Genomic DNA, 24706 nt, shown 5'->3' with positions numbered 1-24706 from the left:
TAATACATAAGTATTTAAATAATTTAAAAGAGCCGCAAATCCTCCCAATGGAAAAAAAAGAAGACATGTTTGAACTGGAAGAATAGAGTAGAAACGTATCACTTACTTAGTTATGTACCACTGGACACGTAAGAAAAATTAAAGGCCATTAATCAGTGAAAGCATAATCAGACATATTTGTGATCATCCTGTGTGACTGCTTGTGACTCACAGACAACTATCCTGAAGGGAAACAGAGGGAATGTTCTGGAGGACAATGTTGTTGGGTTTGTTTATTCACTAAAGCATGGTGTAAAGGTACAGCATTATTACTACTTGTCCTTTTCTTAACTGAGTGGAAGGCAGGTAAAAAATAAACACAATGATAAAGTCAACTTACTTTATTTCACAAGGGCAATCCACACTTCAATACTCCTTTCCAATGAGTCCTGTAAACATAACACACATCAACAAGTCAGTACAGTCTGAAAGCCATGTGCATTACTTTGTTTCCTTTTCATGATGTAGCTTTAGAGTAAAGGCTTCAATTGGGGAGAGTTCATCTTAAAGGTGTTATTATTTGTATTAAGTGTTTTAGTTCTTATGAGGCTTATTATGTCTCATGGGAGAGCAGTCACCAAAAGAGTGATTACTGGATTAGGAGACTCAGTCAAGATCACAAGACAAATGCCTCCTGAGGGAGAAAATAAGAAACCTTGACTGCATGAGGTAAAGACGGATTGATTACAAGACAATGATTTTACATTTCAACTCATATAAACATCCTTCAATTTGAACTGTATATTTACCGAATATCTTTACTTATAATTCATGACATTTTGAATAAGCACGTGGACAGGTAACTGACTCCTGTTGTTGAACTGTCCGTGGTGCTGAAATCAGGCTGACTATTTCCCACCTATCTGGGAAGTTTCATTTTTCTTTTAAACTATCAAGTAATAATATGTAGTAGAGGCTTTTCTGTTATTATTGTAGCTTTGTTGAACAAGACTGTGCCCACTCACATTTATTTGTATACATCTGTCATCAAAACAGCTGACAGAATGATTCTTATCAGACAATCTCCTCCTGGGCTGCAGCAGCGATGTCTGTGGGCTGTAAAACGACTGACTATGATCTCCCCAGTCAGTTGTAAAGGATGCACGGCTGCCTCGGTCTTTGGTCGCCTTCAATTCTTCCCATTATTTACTCTCTGGAGCTTTGTGACTTCTCCGTAAAGCCAATTGGTTTACGCCTGGTCGGTTAGGGGCCTGATAGCAGCGCATAAAAAGATGGTTAAACTCCGGCACCCAGTCGGAGACCATAAGAATTACAAGAATGTATGCTGTGAATAGCAAAACTGTCATGTCTATAACTTAATGAACGAGTGCTATTGTTATTATAATTGTCTGATCATTAAAATGTCAGCCTGAGATTGAAAAATAAGAATCTAAAGTTGAGCATCAGGCGGTTTGTGGTTTCTACAGGTGTTTGTCATTGTTCAAAGACCACGACGGATGTCAAGACATTTAGGGCCCACGTATTGTTTTGGAGTGACTTGTTGGACTCTCACTCGTTTCTCGTTGTTTAAGTCCATCCCATAGCATGTCAAGTATCTGCATACTGGTGCTGAGCTCCCCAAAAAACAGATACACAATTCATTGGCCCCTTTGTTCACGTCATTTCATTGACTGTTGGAGGAGAAGAGAGTCACTAATACAAAAAAGTGAAAGAAGGCAACCCCGGCAACCATGATGTTGGTTATATTTGTGTAAAGGCTATCAGTGAATGAGGAGGATTAGGGCGAGTTAAGGAGATTATGTCACACATTCACCATTCACTCCACCCCGACAGCCACCCACAGACACACACACTTAGAAATAACTGAACACGTTATTGATCTGTGAGAATGTACACATGATTTCCAGTGTTTCAATTTAAGACATGTTGATTCTGCTTCTTGGCATGTGTTTAATTTATTAAATTAATTATACCGACAAAAAATGTGGTCGCTAAGTATGAGAACTACTCGTTTAAAATATAAGAAGTCTGTACGGTAACTTGGGAACAACACGTCCTCTCCACTTGCTTTCTATATATTAGCAACGTTTCGGTCAATAGACTTTTATCAGGGTTTTTTTTTTAGCCTTTATTGCGTATAGACTATTTATAGAATGTTTTTTTTTTAACACGATATGTGGCCATAAACTTCTAAAGGAGGAGGAGGCTTTCTGTGGGTCCGTGCAGGGAAATCAAAGGAATATTCTATGATTTCTACTCAGGCGTGTTAGTCTCCAGCCTCGACTGTTCAGCTCAAGAGAAGGTTGAAAGACACAACAATAGCTGATTGCAATTAACTACGCCTCTCCGCCTCGCCCTTGTCCGCTTAAATCGACACTTTGTGAGTCCACATGGCCTTTAGTGTACCGTGGGAATGAACACAATTAAAAGCAGAATATGGATTTCTGGAGTTACCCGGCGAAAGCACAGCAAGCTGTCAAGGTCAGGGTGTCAGTGAGCGGGGCCCTGCAGCCCTGCAGCCCGGCCCCGAACCTCCGGCCCGCCGGGCGCGGGTGACGGGAGGTGTGCACGAGCAGCAACTGTAACCAGTTTACCCCAGACGGTTGGACAAATGATTACTAAAAAGAGATTCGTAATAAAGAAAATGTTTGTACTACTATCATTTAATATATAAGCGAACTTTTCTCCACAATGTTTTTTTGTTTTTGTACACTTTTATTATCTCTGTGCTGGCCAAAGTGTGAAGATGTTAAAACAACAGCATCGGTAAATGCAGCAGAGAAGTCAAATGGATAAACAATAAGAAGTGTGATGATGTTATTTGTATAAAGCAACAAATAAGAGTAAACACTGCTGTTCAGTGTAGTGTATGTGATGTATGTGAGTACACACAAGTAAACAAAAACGAACTTAAGAGCTAAGAGGTTATTGTGATTGTTATTATCGGCTCTTCTAAAAGTATAGGATTATTTATTTGTTTATGTATATATTTTAGTTAACGTTTCCTTAAGCCAATGTTTAAAATGCTGAAGGGGGTGAGAGTGTATTTTCTGTTTGTCTGTATAGATTGATTTTGTTTTTTAACTATATATTGAGTAAAATTGTCTGTCATGCAAAAAAAGCATTTTATTTATAATTACATCACATGCACAGTGCTGAGTATGTATATTTGTATGTCTGTGTATCACTGTTCAATTAAATAACTAATTTGATGGCAAATCCTTTGATGGACACTTGTAAATAAGCCCAAATAACAGGTTTAACACGTTAACACGTGCAACAGGTTGAAAAACACTGTGATTAGTGAAGCTCAAAATGAGCTTTGAATTAACATATGGACAAAAGGAAAGACAAATTGATGACATGCAACAACCTTAGAAAATGATTATGAAAAATGATTATTTTTCAGTTTTAATATGTGAACAAATATCCAATAAATCATTATTGTCGCCAAAATAAAAACAATTTCATCCATATTTTATTTTTTTATATTCGTGACTTATGAATGTGTATAGTGAACCAACACATTCCCAAGCACTGGTCCATTAATCTTAAGGACTGCGTGTAACCAGACACACTTATGCAGGAAATGAGGAGCATTGACACTTTTCTTCTTATTCTTCTTCTTTCCGCGTCTGAGCCCCATAACCACCCCTCTCATGACGATCAAACAATATAACTCAGCATTCCTGATATTTTTTACGGTTCTAACTGCACGTTTTCTGCAGCAACAATTCAACATGTTGATATATTTTTTGTACATGCAATACGATGTGATATTTGGGATTGTGTTTTTAGATACGGTTTATATTGGCATTATTAATGCTTAAATCTTTTGAGTTGGTAATTGGGATAATTTCCGCCTGAATAAAATAATCTAAAGCTGAAACCAATCTAAATAGCAGAAAGTATGCGTGCAATACGTGTCTCCTTCGCTTGCAATGCCTCTTTATCCACGAGCAAGGCATTGCCCTTCACTTGCACACACACATTCACACGATCACTCACACATACACAGACACACTCGCTCACACGCCAGTGACGTCAGGCTGGAGTTTGGAGTAAAAAGCCAAGTGGATGAAGGAAGTGGAGCTCTCCACCCTCCAGCCTCCCCCTGACACTTCTCATAAATATTACCAAGGCTTATTTGAGGATCTCGCACCACAAAGTCACATCGTGTCGGGGTTTTAATAAGCTTGCACCTGTCAGAATATCCGACATTTAAATCCTCTCTTTTCACCGTCGGATGCGCTCCGGGCTGCGTTTTTCCAACTCCAACTTTATGCACCGACTGTTGCTCCCAGAGCTGGAGGGCTGCTGACGCCGTTAACCGGTCGCCAAAGTCCGGTTCTCCTTCCGCACAGGGACCCTGCACACCGGAGGCGAAGATCTTCTGATACAATGTGCAATTGTGCATGTTAATTTGGGCTCGTGGGTCAACCATCGATACTCTGTCAAGTTGGACAACTCGGGACATTGACTTGCCGATCTCATCGCCGCGGGTAAAGACGTGCAGGGGAAGTGCTGCGGTTGCACGAGTTTGATTGTTTCTGTTTTTTGCACCAAGAAAGAGAAGAGAAAGAGGAAATTTTTTCATCCTCAACTTTGTTGTTAAATCGAGTGTTCACGATGAGCAAACCCGCCGGCTCAACAAGTGGCTGTCTGGATATTCTGAATGTCAAATCAAGTAAGTGTTCTCTTTCCTGAAGCTGCGGGAGAATATGGAGAGGTTCGGTGTTGGAACAAGTGTAAATGGTCCTTTCTCTGACATGTAGAACATGAACATTACGCCTGCCGCACACTGGCTGCACGCACGCGAGCAACCATCATTGAGCCGCTGCGTTCCTCATGCAGAAAGTAGTGATCCGTGGGGAATCGCTGCGTCTCCCCCGGAGCACACCGTGGGCTGCTTAACGTGTGCCCGGTCATTAAAGCGGCCTCGGGTTGACATCCCTTCAGTTGGAAACACCATTTTTTGTGAGGTGGACCAAGTTTGTAAAAGGAAAATAAAATAACACCAATACTCCGAGATGCCACTTGTTGATTGTAAACTAATTTTCAGTAACTTCTATAAAAGAAAAATATCAACAGCGAGATATTTAATCACTGATAAGGTGTTAAAGCTTTTATGAGCTTCTACTACATGGTTTACTATTTTACACAAATTAATTTAAAGCGCTTATCTGTGCTACCGTGCATTTCTGTCAGAGTAAAAAATAAAATCCTTTATTTGTTAATGCTCACAAATGCGTTGAGTGCTTTTAAATACAATTGTTGAAGATTGTTCGTGTGATATTGAAGATTTTTTAGCGGTTTAAGGTTTTACATTAAATTGGATTGTTGTCTTAAACTTTGCAGTTATCTCTATGTTGGGCCTCAGAATAAATCTAAAATAAAATCGCACTTAGATTTAGTCCTATAGATTAGTGTTGTGTTTCAGAAGATAGGACATTTCTATTAATTGCGTATTCGCCTGTGTTTCATTCAGTAGTGTGTATCTTGTTCACACGTGTTATTCCCATCATGTTTCTTCTGTGGTTTTTATCCTGTAAACACTTACATGTGTTCGGATTATACTGATAATAATAACAATGTTTAAAATTAGAATAAAACAAAGAACCATCCAACATTACAACGACTTCACCTCAGTACCCACATTAAGGGTGGTCAGGAAGAAAAATTCCTGCTAAGTTTATTTCCAGTTCTTTTGGCCATGATGGTGATTACGTTAATAGAATATGCCATTTATCATCTAGCAATTACGCAACACAATGGAGACGGATTGGACCCCCACAGCGGGAAATTAAATACATTTCCCCCCTTCACAACAAAATGATGCGCCATTTTATTTAATTGACTCTCAGCAATCTAGTTTCAAATGCAATACAATCTGTTTGGGCACGCTCGGTCGTCTTCAATATAATTACGCCTAGAACTTGGATTTTGGGGGTGTCCAAATACTCTTGACTCACTGAGCTTTGGTTTCTTAAATAAATATCTCTTAATCTGTCATTTATTCCAATAAAGAGTCAACATTTGTATCATTCATTAAAATAAATGATGGGATTATAATTGGCCAATAGACAACAAAAGTGGGAATATAATTTATTCAAACTATACAGCAGTGGATTTTTTATAATTACTCCCGTGATGAAAAGATGACTTTTAACAGGCCAAATAAACTCTTTCAAGACATAAACGCTGCAGAACACGTTGGTTCTCTCTATTTTATTGCAATTACACGGCTGTGGCCAACAGTTAAATAGCCAACATGGCCTTCTGATTCGTAATAATCTGGCAATTGAAGCCCTATAATTCTCCTCCTGAAGTCATTGTTTTTGCTGCTCAGTAGTTATTCCCATGCTACCCTTTTTGACGGGTCACTGGTGAATCAATGAGCAGGTGGCAAAACGTCAGTGTAATTACATAGACGGCTTTTCCCTCCAGAATAAAAAAGACTCTCTCATTTACATACAAATATACTTCTTTTTTAATAGATTTGAATACAAAATCTTCACACACACAAAAAATCACATTTTTTCATCTACACCGGGGTCGATTTACATACACTTCATTTGAGTTGGTGAAACGAGTTGGTGAGCATTATTCTCATGGTGCAGTGTCACTCCCTAATCCTGGGGCCTATAGACCTGCGGAATAAAGCAGCTGTCGAGTCCCATTATGAAGGGGAGTTGGCAGCTTGTCGAGATCCAGGCAGTCAGACGAGGTTCAATGGGGGAAAATCATTAAGTTAACACTTTCCCCTAATGTCTCCATTGTGAACCCTCAGGCCATTGTTTTATAGGGCTCAGATATGACGCTTCCCACCGGACTTTATTCTTGAAATGTGCACCGTGAATTCCCATGCTCGGCCGAAGCGCGGGGCGCTGTCCAGTGATTGCGTGTGTGTGTGTGTGTGTGTGTGTGTGTGTGTGTGTGTGTGTGTGTGTGTGTGTGTGTGTGTGTGTGTGTGTGTGTGTGTGTGTGTGTGTGTGTGTGTGTGTGTGTGTGTGTGTGTGTGTGTGTGTGTGTGTGTGTGTTTGATGGGGTTGTCGGAAAAAAAATAAGTAAATTGGATGATAATGTATCCATATAGCTCCACGGTGTAAAACGTCTAAAACAAGATAGTTTTTGGGGTTACTATTTATCCACAATGACAATTTAAGCAGCTGCACTTATTTTACCTCCAGAACTGAACTGCAAAACTCAGTAAAGCAACCACTTTCTTGAAGTGTTTTATTCACTTTGGAAATTGTTTTTGCAATTTATCCAGATGTGCAATATTCACTAAAAGCAAGAGTAACAATTTGGCATGACATTTTATTCATTCAAAATTTAGCCGATAGATTTTTCAGTGAACGGCATCTTATTAAAGTATTGGGCCTTTCTCAGGTCGGATTCTGGACATCCCATGCAAAGTGTGCGGAGACCGCAGCTCCGGGAAACACTACGGTGTTTACGCCTGTGACGGCTGCTCGGGATTCTTCAAGAGGAGCATCCGCAGAAACAGGACGTACGTCTGTAAATCTGGCTCTCAGGTGAGGCCTTGTCCTAAATTCTTCTTATTCTCCTTTCCACACAGGTCTGTGTGGCAAAGGGGTAAACGTTATACTTAGTACATTTTTGATTATGTCATTATACAAGATGCTGGTAAAAAATCAAGCAAGTTACGGCGATAAAAGCAATTGTAATGATTTTCGGATTATAATTACATTTTTATCAGTGCTCTTCATTCACTGCATTTGAATCAATATACTTTTGTATTATCAGTTATTAGAAGCATCATTTTAAGTACACGACTTTCCTAGTAAAACATGACCAGCTTTACGCACAGAATGCGCATTTTACGCGCAGATTGTATTTGGCGACGTGTTAAGTCTCATTTTATGACCCTAATTGTGGCATGCCTGGGCCAATAAGTATTGGGCTAAACATCGCGCTGCTATACTATACCAGATGTAATCCGATCTAATGACTCGTAGACGAGGATTTAGGCAGCAGAGGGCGGGATCGAGTACTTATCCTTCGGAAGGAGTCCACTGGAGCCACAGGGGAGCAGGCCGATAACTACACCATAATAGCCGGATCTCTCACCTTCAGATTGGCCTCCCAGGAAGATAATAGCAAGAAACCTTCGGTTGTGCAAGATGAGAGAAATTCAACTGATGTATGTCCCCCTCCCCCCCCCCCCTCTCTCGCTCTCTCTCTCTCTCTATCTCAGGGTGGCTGTCCCGTAGACAAAACTCACAGAAACCAGTGCCGAGCGTGCCGTTTGAAAAAGTGTCTAGAAGTGAACATGAATAAAGACGGTAAATGGGTGTAATTGAATTATCACTGTGGCCATTGAGTTGGAGGTGGGAAACCCACATTGAACAGTGTAATTGCTGTTTAATGAGGCTGAACATATAGGTAACAGATGGGTGATTAGGCCACCTTAACGTGTTATCTTGTTGAAAACTGGATGTCATTATACAGCGTTAGATCACACATGCATATTTTATTACAGGAATACTTATATTTAGTTTAATTAGACTATAGTCTACGAAATTATATATAAAATATAGAATTCAAACAAGCCATTCACTCCAGATCATTCCTTCACTATATGTCCTCGCTGTGCCGTTTCACAGCCGTTCAACACGAGAGGGGGCCCCGGACCTCCACCATCCGCAAACAAGTCGCCCTATATTTCCGAGGCCACAAAGAGGTGAACGGATCGTCGACCCATTTCCCAGGATCCTCTCTGGCTGGCCCTCCCTTCTTCACCACCGCCACGCAACTGGAGCCTCACAACCTGGAGATGAGCGCAGTAGCCACAACACCAGAGAGACAGGCCATCGTGGGTCTGGCACAGCCCACCCCGAAGGTATATTTTGTACGTTTTTTTGACTCGTCTTCCATTACATACCGACACTGTCCTCATCTTATAAGTATAGTTGTCTACCTTCAAATATAGTTACCAGTGTACCATTAACTTTCTTTGGAGTTTTTACTTGACAAAACATGTCATGTACTTTAGACTGATCAGAATATACAATTCCTTTATTAGGTTTTGATTCTCCGTGGGTATTTGTATAATAGCCTTCCAAAATGTTATTATAGGATTACAGTTTTCTTCGTAAGGGTTAGAAGTTGACATTCCTGTTCCGATTTAGCAGCAAATCCGCCTATTTCTTAGTATAAATCCACCACAAGTAACACTAATAATTATAACACCAGGTGCTGGGGCTTGGAATTTGACCTTTGTTCACCACTCTGTGAACTGCGTTTCATTCTAACACTGATGGTGACGATGACAATCTCTTTCACTTCCTCCAGTATCCCCATGAAGTCAGTGGCACCCCGCTGTACCTCTACGAAGTGGCAACGGAGTCTGTGTGTGAGTCAGCGGCGCGCCTCCTTTTCATGAGCATCAAGTGGGCAAAGAGTGTTCCCGCATTCTCCACCCTCCCCTTGTCTGACCAGGTACACGTTGGAGACCAAATATGATGCTATGACCTTTTTTTTAAATGAGCAACAGGCATGAACAACTGTCAGATGTCGATTCAGTCCCCTTGACATTTAGGATATTTTTTATTTGATAACATTTGTTTAAAATATTTTAAGTTCAAATTATGTTAAATGCTGCAGCTTTCAAACGCATTGTCACACTATGCGCAACATAAGAACATATCCATCCTTGCGCACGAGTTTATAAGATAAAAAAAGGCTTAACATTTAATCAATCAATGTATAAATGGTGGTGTGCCGTTTAACACAACTCTTACTCGTTGCAGCTGATTCTGTTGGAGGATGCTTGGAGAGAATTGTTTGTTCTGGGCATCGCGCAATGGGCCATCCCGGTGGACTCCACGACTCTTCTCGCTGTTTCTGGTACGTTAACAAGGCGAGAAAGCGGATCTGCAACAGATCACCGACACACCAGCCGCGTGTGTTATATGTGCTAACTAACAACATTAGTGACACCATGTTGTCCTGCATAATGACATGTTCTCCATATGTATTCGTAGGAATGAACACCGAAAACACAGAGTCTCAGCGGATGAATAAGATCATATCTGAGATACAAGCACTTCAAGAGGTGGTAACCAGATTCAGACAGATGCGCCTGGATGCCACAGAGTTCGCCTGTCTGAAATGTATCGTGACATTTAAAGCCGGTGAGTGCGTTTGTCTTAATGAGCATTTGACCGTTTGCTAATTTAACCGAACGAGGGTTAAAACGTATTTGACCGGAAGTTATTATTTCCATAAAAGTGCCCTGAAGCTTCAGCTGCATAAACTCAATTCTGGAGAGGGAACAGGAAAAGGAATTAGTTATTTTAGCAATTAATGCATCTCCCTATTCGTGTAATTCAACACCTTGTTGATATCTAAAACCCTTCCTCTTTCTTTAGTTCCGACGCATGGCAACACAGAGTTAAGAAGTTTCCGCAACGCCAGCGCCATTGCTGCGCTACAAGACGAGGCGCAGCTCACGCTCAACAGCTACATACACACCAGGTAACATCCATTCAATCAAACTCGATCATATTGTACGCCTATGTTGAACCTTCTCCTGCAGGTATTGGCAGCCAGATTCATCATGAAGCTAATAAGGCAATACGCCACTGTAATTGTTAACAGGTGCGCGGCTGAACCTTGTTTTTAATTAGCTGCTATTCGCATCACAGGTGTGCGCTAATCGGACAGGCTAGATTCTGCAGTTTGTGACCCCTGTGACGTGTTTCAGATACACGACTCAGCCGTGTCGCTTCGGAAAGCTGCTCCTGCTCCTCCCGGCGCTCCGCTCCGTGGGCCCGTCCACCATAGAGGAAGTGTTCTTCAAGAAGACCATCGGCAACGTCCCCATCACCAGGCTGCTCTCCGACATGTACAAGTCCAGCGATATATGAATTCTCGCCATCTTGAAAAGACTTGATCTGAAGACCCAGAGACCCACACAGCAGTCGACAGAGCGTCAAATCACAGCAGGTGTAACCGTGGGTTGAATTATTGCTGAGCACACACTCTCTGATGCTGTCTAAAACACACTATGAGGCCTCGGCTCTGACTGCAACACAGCCGGAACTCACCAAGTAGCCTGTTAACAGTTGCTCTAGTCAAAGAATAGCCTGCAACTTTCATTAGAATGACCTGTGTGAGACTGAACACCTGCAGTCTCTGGTGAGGGCACAGGCAACCCACACTCTTTAAATATCGCCTAAAGACTCTGGATAGCATCTGCCAAGTATGTCAGACAGAAATGTTATATATTAAGAAGTGTTTCGAGTGTCTGTGAGACCAATGAGCTTGACGACCAATTTAGTCTTTTATTGCTGTGATCAATCCCAATGGAGGAAACCAAAAGGAGAAAAGAAAAAAAAGATGACGCGTGCGTAATGGGGGATGTGAATCGCTGTCCCACGATCTGGTGCTGAAACCAAACACACGGGTCAAAGAAGAAGCGGCGCCAACTCTATGAAGAATTAAGGGGAAATGCTTTTTTAGGGATATGCTTGCGTTGCCTCCCGACTGTAAAACTACATTCATCTTAAGATGGTGTTGTATTTGAGTGGTAACTGTCCTTTGTGTCTGTGCGTCCGGTTTGAGGCTGTTTTTAGATGGACTCTGAAGTTAGCCACTAACACTGGATAAAAATATGCAGCACCTGGAAATGTTTTTGTGGCCTGTGATGTTTTTATTCTGTTGTAAATATATAGAGTTATAACTATTTAAAGTTGTAACCAAAGGAATAAAACACTGAATTAAACTGCTTTAAAATATATATATATAAATAAAACAACCAGCTAAAACATGGCGATTCTCTTCTCAGAGCTAAAGTTTGTCAATGTCAAGAATAATTTAAAAAGATTTCCAAGTAACGCTATATCATAAGGGAAACAAACACATGTAACAATGAATAGATGATTTTATGCAAGATATATCATCTCTAATAACTTAAACACTGATTTTATGCAACTAAGGATTGTCCTTTTAAAATCTGTTGATACATTAATTGGTTTGCCACCAAATTAGCTGGAACCAAGTTGCATATAAAAAAGAAGAAAGGCATTTCAGATCCATGCATTTGATCAGCCTCACTTTTTACATTTCTAAGCTTTAGGGTGGCACACAAAGGGAGTAACGATTGTTAATGTAAATTCACCAACAGTATTATTGTAAAGAATTACAGAACAAGTACTTTTCTGCTTTCAGAGAGACCATGCAGGCCTCCAGGATACAAGGTCATTTAACATTAACAATCTATTTATTATACATAAAGTTTGACTTGATCATGATACATCTTGCAAAAACCCATTCAGTAAGTGATGAAGAGTAATTCATTACTTAGGGATTACCTATGTGTTTTGCACACTTAGCAAAGGATTACAGATTCCCCTGTAGGAGTAGCCGACTCAGGACAATTTAAATAAACTTCTATAAACTTTTTTGTTGAATACAGGTTATGTATTCATTAAATAAGTAATGGAATAATATGTATGGGGTTAGCTGTAATGGTTGTGGCATCTTACTTGTTTGAAAGGTCAACAGTCAAAATCAACAAATGTAATCATACGTGGAGACATTTCACCTATTTTATTGGAAAATCTTCAAAATAAACAAAAATGGCACAGCAGTATACAAATCTCAAAATGCATATAGCGAGTAGAAATACTGCAGTTCCCTCTGTAAATTACTTCTTTCGTATGAAAAAGATCATTGTGATAACTGGGCAGGTGCTGGTCGATACACACAAAAGTTTCTTTTTAAGAGAGGATCAACTAAGTGCGAGTTGAGAGTAAAGGCCCATCAATTATATGTGTGTGTGTTTACTTGCTCATAATAGTGCGCAAGATTCCAGTCTATATATGTGGGAAACTAGATTGGATTTAAGAGCTTTGCATACACAGAATGTTGTTTCTTTATAAATGAATATTCAAGACATAGCTAAATGATAAATACTTAATATATCCATGTTAGTGGCATTTACAGACATAAAAAGAAACTACTATAAATTACTGTCAACCAGTTATGTGTCGAACATTCTTGACTCCAATTAGAAAGTGAAAACCAACACCGATAAGGGTTACTAATCAAACTAAAGGACGTGAACAAGATTATTGTGGAGGGCGCTGAGAGGGGTAGTTGTCATTGAAATGTTTATTGTCTGAGAGAAACCTGGAGCAGTGAAGAAAGCTTTGTGTTGTCGGGCCAAGCTGGACCGAGTCGGGCCGAGTCGGTCCAGGCCAAGCAGAACCATCTTTTTTTCTTTCAGGCTTGTCTGATTTTGGATGGGGTGTAGTTCTTGTCCAAAGACTCGTCCTGTAGAAACATGTGCAGGCATCGTTCATTCTGCGCTAGAGGGTGACCTGCCACTCTGAAACACACAAGAGCAAAAGGCAGGTTTGAAACCCGAGTGACCAGTTCAAAGACAAGGCTCAGAGGAAGGGACCGAGTACACACAGGAAGGGTCAGAGGTTGACAGTCGCACTGATTAGGAAATCAGAGCACAGCCGGTCAGAATGTCAACAAAGCACAGAGAAGCTCGGATCAGAACAAAAACACAACTGATTTGTTTCATGGCTGCAGCATTTAACAATAACAACCATCTTCCAATGTTTAAAATACACATGACATTATAAATTCATTTCACGACATTAAATGTTGCTCTGATGCAAGTTTCAATTGATGCCTAGTTTCAACCTGTCCCATGGAGTGAAACATATTTTAGAAAACATGCTTTTTTATGGCCACGCCCCAAAATAACTAAATAAAAACTACTGTGAAGATAATTCTTGATTTTTGGAAATTTTGCCTTTATTTGATATCCAACAGTTTAGATATACAGTCTCAATTTAATACGACATGCACATTGTTAACAGGATGCACGGTGTACTTATGTTCATAGCATGCATTCTTTTTTTACTGTTTGTTGCTCAAAAACTGAGATAATTATTTGTATTACTACCCAAGGTGTTCCTGCCATTTCACAAACAAAATTCAACATCAACTCACATCTTTTATTCTCTCCATTTCCTTTGTGTGAAGCATTGTGGGAGAATAGAGTCACACAAAAAGGGTTTGCAGCATATTGGTAGCCGTTTCATGTCATTCCTCTTATATCCTGCTGTCGCTCTATGGTCTCTATAATAACATTAAATAACGAACACGAAAAACTCAAAACCTGCTGAGAGTTGGTTGGACTGGGTTTGGGAGACCAGTTGGACGGGGGATGAATAGTTTGACACTATTCATCTTCACCACTAGGCTGCAATCAAATTGTCGGCTTCTAGCTTACAAGCTTACAATTTTATTTAAAAAAAAAAAAAAAAAAAAGGGCAGTGGGGTAGAGGGAGGGCTCCTGCAACACCAAGGTTGGGTTCGATCCTCGTCCCCCCATTAGTGCAAGTTGTGTCCTGTGTCAAGGCAGCAGCACCCCACCCCAGTTGCTTCCTTTCTTCACCAGCCCCTGCTCCTATATAAAAGGATGGGGTAAATGCAGAGAACTAATTTCCCCTTGGGGATTAATAAAAGTGTATTTTTATTTTTTTATTTAATCTCAGCCATTTTTAGTAATCAAAATGCCATTAATAAATCTAGTTATTGTCGATACAGCCTGCATGGTGGTCTGAGTCAGTGTTACTGATGAAGAGTTTCACGGACATTTTGACCGTCATTACTGATACCGGGCCTGAACTGTAGATTTCACTTGTGTCAGAGACAGACACACAACTTCACTTTATATTGAGGCTTTGGTGAATGCGTCTTCCCCCACATCTATCTTTACTCTCCAAAAATGCACTTTGTATCCCCTTGATTACCATTCATAGAGAAACACTGTATGAATCATACAGAACATATTATGATTGGTTAAAGCCACTTTGACATTAGACTTCGCCGAATGTCCCTCCAGATGACGCAAAAGGAGCTTAACGAGAACAAGCCGGTGCACCTGAGACCCTAAAAGCACCCCGGTTTTTATTTTTTTAAACGGTAAATTTCTCAGAACAAACCACACGATGAAATTGTACGTATGCATCCATCTTAACCTCTCACGGGAAATATTTTAGACAAATTAGACGGCCCGGGGGAGGCATTGACGGTGGTCCAATACCAGGGCAATGACTGGAGAGATCATGCCTGCTCCTTAACATTCCCCGTTTAATACGTTTTGGAAATTGAGACGTTGACATCGAGGACAAGGTGCAGCTGAAGCATGTTAAAATGTCAAGACATTGCTTGTTTTTTTAAGTCGGATTAAAGCCCTGCCGCTGTACCTGAAGCATGAATTATGTTTGACTAGTCTAATGAAAAACGGATGGTTATCTCCTCTCCTCCCTCTCACTTGTTTCACAGAGACAATCCTCTTTTTACCATTCCAAAACAATTCCTCTTCACAATGCTCTCAATCACAGATGCTGCCAGCCACACAGTGTGAAGTCTGAACAATGATATGATCAACAGCGGCGTTTCATTCATAGGACGGAACGGGGGTACAATCTCAATTACCAACACATTCTCGTCTTCTTTAAAAAAAAAAAAACATATTTATGGATTATAATTTTCTCAACTGTCTTGGGCACTTAATATTCCAAAAGGAAACATTGATGCATTTGCACATGAAACAAAGATAATGGCCAAGTCCGCAATCAAAGCAAATTATTACAATCACACTGTAACTTTTATTGTTCTACAGCTGAAAATGAGGACACGCTGGATCAAAAATAAGCAGAGGTACACACACGATCCAATGGAACCACGTGCTGTAATTTCAGCTGCAATTATCATAAATTACACAACAATAAAACAAATGTGGGGAAATGATGTTGTGGGGGTGCACACTTGAGTCCTCTCTAGTTGTTCTTGTAATTAGAACAGAGAATTAAGGAGGATAGTGAGGAAAAAGACATGCCCGTCTCTGCCGGTTCAGTTTGTTAACAATATGGAGAGAAGTGAAAAAGTTGAATCCACTTATTGCACAAAGTGTTTTATTGTTCTCGAGAGTTAAAATAACGCCTCACTAAAAAGGCAAGAGCTGCAAACAACTGCTGCTACAAGGAAAATAAATGTGAAGAATAAATTGTTTAACGCTCGTGGCAAAGTGGAGGGTGGCTGACGAGCTGTGGGAAGGCTTACTTGTTGAGAAACTGCTCCAGAGCCTGTCGCCGCTCTTCGATGAAAGAGTCGTCAAATATCCCATCATCCCCTCGAAATGGAAGCTGCCGGAAAAGAGCTTTGCCTGGGAGAGGTGGGACGACCACCTGCGACAAAAGAGCAGCCACGGATAATCGTTCAACAGTAGTTAAACAGGCACGTATGGCTTATGAGGAGGACTTTCAGTGCTTACAATGGACAAAGTCAAATCTTTTGAAAAAAGACGGGTCATAAAACTACGAGTCTGCAGTGATCATGTGAGAACATTACGACGATCGGCCATTTCTAAGGCTAGAAAGACAGACAAAGATCTTTTAACTAGTTTCTCTCACATATAAAAACATTGCACATGTGATCAATGTCATATGCTGATTTAATAAGCCAAGTACTCCGGCGCCTTTGTGTCGAGTTCAGCACAATGGCTCACCTTGCTCTCCCTCTCCAGCTCGGCTCTGAGCCACTCAAAGTCGCTGTACCGCCTCCGTACACGAGACTCCTTCAGCTTGAAGATTGGTAGGTTGGTCTGTGGACACACACACACACACACGGTGTTACATGGATTTACAAACCATTAACTTTGATGAACATTGATTACTTTGATAAGCAAATGTTTCTGCCTTTAACTATATGTGCAGTATAAAGAGGTTCCCGTTGCCACAATTGATGTTTTTTTTATGAACGCAATAATGCGCCACATCAGAATCAGAAACAGTTTTATAGCCAGGAATGTTTACACAAACGAGGAATTTTTTTTGGCGGAAGGTGCAACATTTGGACATGACAAACAAACAACAATCAACACGACAGAAAGACAACAAATAATGTGAAAGTGTTTGGGTGTGTGCTTCAAGTGGTGTGTTTTAGTTAAAAGTGTATGTTACGCGTGGCGTGTGTTTAAGTTAAAGTGCATGTAAATAAAGTGGCATGTGTGTGGAGGACCATGATATGTCAATATAATACAATTATCAATAATACAATCATTTGCTTCTATGATCAACAAAAAACGAATAAGCAACTATTTTGATAATCATTCAATGTCCAAGTAATTTCATTCAACACCAGTTTCTCAAACCTGATGTTGAGTAAACAAAAACACCCGTAATGTAACATTTTGCTTATGTTTTGCTAACCAAGGTCTTGCGCACTCCTATTCCTTTTGCCATTTTGTGTGTGTTCTTGTACACCAAAGCGCAGACGTGTGCACATTTCTAAGCCGCTGTTGACAAGCACTTGAGAGTGAATTTCATATTAGAAGGGCAAGATGTTTCGACATTGACGGAACATTGAGCAAACGGCACATTACAGCACAATGCCACATCTCCAATAGTCCCGACAGCACACGGCCATCCCATGACAATGCACACACATGGGGGGAGTGAATGAGCGTTTCATTGGCGGGCCACATTCACAGAAGGTCAGAATTCATGGGAGAAGGAATCACAAGAGAAAAGCAATCGAGCAAGGAGGCGCAGCACGACGACAGTGAGCTGCAGACCGATCGATAAGCAGGCGGCTGACTGTGTGCAGTAAAGGGGATTGAGAGTTAACTGGAAGGCTGAGTAAATGGCTGAACAAAAGAGAGAGAGAGGGGGGGGGGGGGGTACGTAGTCATAAAGGAAGAGCAGAACAACTAGAGGGGTTGGGAGCTTCATCTGGTCTGTGCAGGACTAATTGAGGAGGAGGGAGAGCAGGAGTGGTCTTTTCACTCTCATGGTCTCTCCCATTCAGTGTTTTTCCTCTTTATTTCCCTTGCTCTGCGATAATAAGTCAGATGTTCTGCCCTTGAGACTCCTCTTGTGGTGTTTCAATGGGGGAAATGCAGGCATTTGTTTTATTCCCCCTTTGCTCTCGCCTCTCTTCAGTCAAAAATTATAGATCATACCCAGATTCGATTGGAAAGAGCAACCTTGTCTGATAAAATGTAGATAATGACAATGAGAGCTGCCGTTAATAGACATGTTAAATCATTGATAGAGGTGCCAGTCTATTATAAACGCCTTGCTCAAACTAGTGCGGTGCAACAGTCCTGTATTGCATATGATTTGGCGGATATAGTTTGTAGGGCTCTTAAATTGCATTGCGTTGTTTCTATTATATTTTCCACAAACTGTTTTGTCAACGAAGGCTTAAAAACAGAAACATCTGTCAAATGTAAAGTATCACAGAAACTACATTTTACTCATGACTATTACCACAACCTGATGAAGGTTGGATTAAATAGATTTATTGCAGGCCTGTTGGATGAGAGCAATATTATAAACTTGGTGTTTCTAATAAACTAAACACATGACTTTAGATGAAGACAAAACTATTATTATTATCATCGTCATCATCCCATACACTACTTTTTTTTAAATTTCACTCGGTATGATTCAGGTGTTAAGAAGTTGCTTTTGAAGATAAGATTTATTTGAAATATTATACATGGTGTTTCCATGAGATCAAGTTTGTGTGAAGAGGTGTGATGGATACTTGTAGAGGAAGCAGCTGTAATCCTCTCAGTTTATAACTCCTGTGTTTTCCTGTTATTTTATTTTCTGGTGCTTTGTTTTGAAAGTGGATAGTTATATTACGTATGGGTATGGGATACCAACTGATTTAAAAATCTGCTTTCCAAACGCTTACCGGTAGTTAATTAGGCCCTAACGTCAGTGCTTATTGCAACACAAAATCGGTTTCAGTCTGACGCCATGACACAAGCTTTGTTTTTTAACCACCACCACTCGCCCTGCAGCCATTTCTCTAAACAAACCCATTATTTTGTAACGGGCATCATTTTAGGAACTTAGCGGGACTCTTTCCCGCTGCGTTTTCATGTGGCTCACCAGCGCTGGAAACTTCTCTTTTCCACTTAAATCAAGTTCTCGCCAGGTGAAGTTGCCAATGAGCCCCTCACGCTTCCTCTTTCTCGGGTCACAGGAGAAGTGGATTATCTTAGCTTTATCACCCCAGTGCTCTAGCATTAACTCCACTCTCCTCTCGCCTGTCCCCGCTGCGTCATGTTACCTCACAGCATGGAGCGCCGCAAAGTTAATCCCCACCACAACAGATCACAGTTACAGGTAATCTGCCACCGCCGTGACTCTAATCCCATCACGTGCACACAGAAAACACTTAACCGCGCGCAGGCACACACTGACGTACATGAAGAATGCACGCACAGGTGGTAAGTATGAGGTCTGACCAGTCACACAGTTAACAATGTAAATATAATAGCCCATGGCATTCAAGTCTGTCGAACCCGGTCTACTCCTCTCCACACAATGAGGCTCGCAGCGAGAGTGGAAGGAAAGAAAGTCACCTGGCCTTTCAATCCTCCGCCCTCTCCAACCCTGTGATTAAGAGATTGGCCTTGCAGGACAAGGGGAGGAACGAAAAGGACAGAACGGAAAAATGAGAGGTCTCAGTCACTCTCTTTCTCACACACACACACACTGAAAGAGGCGGCGCGGGAGAGCTCGACGAGTCAAAGATTAGGTTTCCCTGGCATTTAGTTTTCTTCACGGCTGGTTTAAGGTTAGGGCCTAAGTGTCTCAATTTACTGGCCCCTGCAGTGATTGGGAGGTGGGACCAGCCCACATCCAGCCGGGTCTTAGGACTTCAAGAACTGTCGAAAAGTGTCACACTTTGCTTCTCACTTTCTACAGGAGAGAATAAAATATAAAAGAGGAAGGACAAGAGCATGAAAAACATTAGGTTAGATGAAGGGACAAAAATACAATGTCCAAACGTGGAGAAAGACAAAAATGTCATGCTAAAAGCAGGTTTGAAAAGATGAGTCTTTTTTTTTTTTTTTAAAGGACCATAAAGCTAGATGTACCTTCTTCATATTAAACCTTCTAGCTTCACGTTCCATTAGGAGTGTACAAGGTGCAATCGGCGCTCCATAGGAAGAGCATGAGATTCATAATGTGTGGGATACAATACCTTCGGCTCATTGAAAATGGGTTGAAAAGAGACCCTTCAAAAACAGCAAGACAGAGACAGAGGGAGAGATGGGACAAAGATCACTCATCTCCTGGGAGAACAGTTCAAGGCCACCATGCATTAGCTTTTAGCAGGATGGATTAAGTCAAGTTTGAGTGTGTGCATCCTAAACCTCCCCATGCCCTCTTCTTACCTCTTCCATATACTCTCCTTTCAGAATAATAGCGTAAAAAACGGCAACATAATACTGTCTCATTGCATCATATTCTCAAATGGGGGGAAAAGAGACGGGGAACAAAAGCATTGGGGCTTGGTCTTTTGCTCTTGCCTTTCCACATACACTCTCGTTCACTCGCTCGCCGACTCCTGCAGCCTGACAGCCTCCCCGCTCTCCAACTCGCCTTGCTGGCAAATAGCTGCTTTGTTGCCATAGTATCAACTCCCACTTTTGATACTGTCATTTCAAGTAGGATATGGTAGCCTTGATACAATATGTTCCCTATTTCCATTAAAATAGTTGTCGAAGAGGATGCTGTAGACTTTGGATTACACTCGACTGTGCCTGACAAGCCCCCCCCCCCCCCATTTTATTAATGACCAAAGGCGCCCGCCCCGTAGCCCAAATGGAAAAGAGAAAGAAAGAGAGGGAGAAGCAATGGAAGAACAGGAGGGGTAGAAGACTGAGTGAGAGTGAGCGACAGAGCTTTAAGAGGTCTTTTATGCACTCCTATCAATAAACAACGTGAGATCCCAAAGTTTGCTCCCCTGAATGTACTCTCTGGATGAGATGGGAACCAACTAAAAACAAGACATTTTAATAATAGCTAACAACTTCTCCTCCCCTCCTCTCCACCAACTCCCATCCCCTGTTTGCTGAGGGTCCAGGCACATACAGTATGCCGCTTCATGGGTCCTCTCAATCCAGAAACCACAAAAAGATACGACTCTGTGGAATAACTCTGTCCATTAAAGGCATGTGCAAAGGCAGAAAAGAAAGAACACAAACGCTACCAGTTTCATGCGGTCTACATTTAAAAAAACTACACTTAAAACGAAGGTATTTAGGCGAGAACAAAAACCTATTGTTTGAGCACGACTCTGGACATTACAAGTCTGCTCAGGCAAAATGAGATATCCGCCTCCTTTCAACACGAACTTAGCTTCCACTTCTTTAAAAACCTGACAGACGTAAGTAGATTAATCCCATTGATTTTAAACACCAAACGTGGGGCTGGTTGTCAACAAATGATGGCGTGAGGCGTGAGCTGCCTCACAGCCACCACAACCAGTTGGCTTCTCCCATGATAACCCAATCTTTATACAGTGCGTTTCACCACTAACTTGATGAACATTAAAACGCTGCCATTGAGTCACGAGCCAAATGCGTACGCTGACATTCAATTAAAAATAGTCAAACTAAACTATATAATGACATAACATCTGCTGTGGTGTTTCCACTATACATTCAACCATATATAGGAATCAAAATGGGGCTTCAGTAGCACATTATGAACGAGGCAACTGACTGCACACAGCTGGGAGTGAAATGGGATAAGTGGGCAATGGGATGAAGGCTGGTGAGGGGGTGGCTTTCTGCCCTCCCATGGGTGGGGGGCTAAACTCCAGCTCCCCCACACCCTGGCCTGTTTCATTCTTCTCTTCTCTCAATGAGGGGATTAGGCAGACTCTCAGTGTGGCCACAAGGGCTCTCGATTTGGAGGTGGATAGCAGGACAGCAGTGGGAACTGGAGACAAGGGAAGGAGTTATAAACAGAAACTGTCTCGCATAAAGACACGATAGAATTAAAGTTTCTAAATATTATAAGTGAGATGGAAACAAAAAAAGCAAAGCGTAGTCCATGCATTCCAGGCCGAGGCATTGTGGCTAACACTCTTAACAAGCTGGAGATGGAGTAAAATGCTTCTAAAGAAAGCTGAAGAAAGGAGAAGGAGAGATGCAAAGCAAAGTTGACACCACGTTTGTTGGGAAGTGAGGGATGCGCAGCTTCTTCTGTGGTCTCATGCAAAGCAGGGTCACACTGGGCTATGAGGTGCACAATAATGGTGATTACACGCATATGCTAATTATTACACGCTAATCAAGTACAGTAAGCCTTATATTCAACGCTAATGCCTGGAGACGGCTTCTCTTCCCTCAACCCATTTCTTTAAGGTAAAACGCAACTATAAATACTTTAGAGCTGCTCACCAATCTAAACACTTCAGGCCACTAACTACAGGGGTGTCAGTTAACTGAAATGACAATTTGAAGATAAGAGATTGGGCAATCAGACTGCATGACAATTTTTTGTGATTAAGTTATGCAACGTTTACTTTGGTGACAAACATGATGGAAAATGAAGTGCAAATGTCTTTTAATTATTTTTTTGTCAAGTGCTGAAAATGGTGCCATTATATAGATAATCATACTTCTACTTGTTTGTATTGGCCACCTATGAGATGAATACTCTAGTAGCCAACCATATTTTAAATGAGCACTGAAAGAATGCCAAATTTAAGTTTAACAATTTGTTCTTGACATTGGAAACGCAGGTGAAGGAGCTTTTCAACTCATCGAGTTTACCTTGTTGTCATTGAACTGTATGAAACTTTTCATTGACTTACACAGGATGTCTTGTTCATGTGGGTTAAGTTTCAACATCTACAGTTTGATGACAACTGAGCAAACCCCTAACTGCTGATAAAGACTGTGATAAGGTCAAACGTTTTTAAAAGGTGGGTAAGTGAATGATCATTGGCACAGGATCTGTGTTTTGCAATAGCCAAGACTGTCTAACCGTTATCCTCCTCCCCGATTGCTCAATAATACCAAACATCTGGACAGTGTCAGCCAATATTCAAATGGGAAGCACAAGCATCGAGACCTACATGCTTATTTACAGGAATGTACACAAGCGGTATACACCGTGACACTATGTTTTTCTTCTTAGCTTTTGTATGTGGATTTGGTAGTTTTCTTTTCTTCTATGCATGTTTTTACAAGTCTTATATTTCCACTGAACATATTAATAATACCTCATGGAAATGTAAGTATTTTCAGTTAAATTGACAAACTATGGAATAGAAGCATTGGTTCTCCACTCCACATTCTTCAGAAGAGTAGGAGGAAGGAAATGCTTTGAGGGGGGTGGGAGAGACTGGAAAGGATCAGGATGCATACTACATCCTGTCTAAAGTTCCAGAAAAGCTGACATTCAATTCAATTCAGTTTATTTGTATAGCCCAATTTCACAAATTACAAATTTGTCTCGGAGTGCTTTACAATCTGTACACAGACATCCCTGCCCCAAACACATGCTGTGTTATGTTCCCCTTTGGCCCGCTACTTTAGATGAATAACCAGTAAAGTCAAGACCAGCAAAAGCATTCTTAAAGCTTTATCTCCACTAAAATAGCATTAGTATATGTACATGGAAGGAGCAAGCAAAGCATTTGGTCATATAGGTCTTTTAGGTTGGTCAATAAGTGTAACCAATTCTGTTATCTATTCTTTCCAGTCAGAAAATGGGGTGTGGCTGGAGTTCAACTGTTCGGAGAGGTTTAAACTTTGAGGAGAAGTCATTTCTTCATCGTTTGTTCAGCTATATAACTTTTATTTGAAGACACGTGACTTGTGTGGATGGGTAAAACAGCTGCACTGTTGTGGTAAACACTTGAGGCTAATGTAAACACATTCCCCTCATTAGCAGAGCGACATCAACATGTCTGTTACGAGTTGATAACACTACATTGAAGTATTTATACTTGTTAACATTGTTGTCCAAAGCTTTCGATCACTTAAAACGTGTAGTGAAATAACTTCGACCCATCGCTAACATCGGTAACTAACTTGTTAGCTTAATGTCAGCGAGCTAACCATCGGTAGCTAGTTTGACGAGCTAGTTACTAGCCCACTTGCTAACGTTGGCTAACTCGTTTCGCACCAAACACTTACTCTTCATAGATAATCATGTACACATTTAAAAATCGACATCGTTATCACACGCGCGTCTTTTTGAAAGCGGTGGACCTGATGTCAAGAGCTCAATACTTCCTTTGACAACAGGAATAACGTGAGGTAGCTGAGGTAGCTAGCTTGAAGCTACTTGTTTCTGCAGGCTCACCTTCAGTCTGACTTCATACGTGGTATATCGTGTCCTGCCAACCCCGATGGTATCAGGGTTGCTCACATCAATCTCTAAAAAATTACTTGGAGGTCCATAAGCGTCATTTAAATTCTGAGGCTTAGAGAAGAGCCGTCTTGTGTCAGCTATGGTATCAGCCATTTCTCCCCTGTCTTTCGAGCAGCTGGAATCAGAAGTCAGTTAAGTTAGTCAAGTATTTACATTCCGTTGGTGACCTTCAAAATAAAACATTTGGGGGCTGTTATTTCCGCGTAAAAAGAAATAAAGACACACATGTGCATTACATCATATACGTATATGTTATTAAATATATCAGATATGTCTATATGTACTTTAAAACGCGATTAAATAGCGAATACATCTAAAAAGTACAAGAGTAACTCTTAAGTTGAAGGTACAAGATGAGACTTCCGATATTGCTCTGTATTTCACTATCGCGAGCTTGAAAGGCCAGCGCGCTGCACTTCCGATCAGCTGAGGTTCAGCTGACGCTTCCC

At 41.0% G+C, this 24706-nt stretch overlaps 2 protein-coding genes across 4 annotated transcripts; one reads left to right on the top strand and one right to left on the bottom strand.

Moving 5' to 3' along the window:
- The first annotated feature begins 4174 nt into the window (after positions 1–4174).
- On the top strand, positions 4175–11762 carry nr2e1 (nuclear receptor subfamily 2, group E, member 1). 2 transcript variants are annotated; one of them, XM_056428307.1, is made up of 9 exons: positions 4175–4687; positions 7393–7538; positions 8222–8309; positions 8631–8866; positions 9319–9465; positions 9777–9873; positions 10011–10160; positions 10398–10503; positions 10733–11762. In XM_056428307.1, exons 1-9 carry the CDS (start codon positions 4630–4632, stop codon positions 10893–10895), a joined length of 1191 nt encoding a protein of 396 aa, XP_056284282.1. In that variant the 5' UTR covers positions 4175–4629; the 3' UTR covers positions 10896–11762. The 2 variants fall into 2 exon arrangements, with proteins under 2 accessions (XP_056284282.1, XP_056284281.1); XM_056428306.1 differs by having other exon boundaries at positions 8631–8875.
- Positions 11763–12564: 802 nt separating this feature from the next.
- Positions 12565–24363, bottom strand: snx3 (sorting nexin 3). 2 transcript variants are annotated; one of them, XM_056428309.1, is made up of 4 exons: positions 24189–24363; positions 16565–16660; positions 16120–16244; positions 12565–13360 (listed from the first exon to the last, which is right to left on the bottom strand). In XM_056428309.1, the coding sequence occupies exons 1-4, from the start codon at positions 24348–24350 to the stop codon at positions 13255–13257; spliced, it is 489 nt and encodes a 162-aa protein (XP_056284284.1). In that variant the 5' UTR covers positions 24351–24363; the 3' UTR covers positions 12565–13254. The 2 variants fall into 2 exon arrangements, with proteins under 2 accessions (XP_056284284.1, XP_056284285.1); XM_056428310.1 differs by lacking the exon at positions 24189–24363 and adding an exon at positions 18815–20384 and having other exon boundaries at positions 16565–16662.
- Between the last annotated feature and the right edge of the window lie 343 nt (positions 24364–24706).

This window comes from Pseudoliparis swirei, chromosome 12 (genome assembly GCF_029220125.1).
Source record: "Pseudoliparis swirei isolate HS2019 ecotype Mariana Trench chromosome 12, NWPU_hadal_v1, whole genome shotgun sequence".
Classification (NCBI taxonomy): Eukaryota; Metazoa; Chordata; class Actinopteri; order Perciformes; family Liparidae; genus Pseudoliparis; species Pseudoliparis swirei.
The sequence above is the reverse complement of the archived record's forward strand: the minus strand, read 5'-3'. Positions and strand labels throughout refer to the sequence as shown.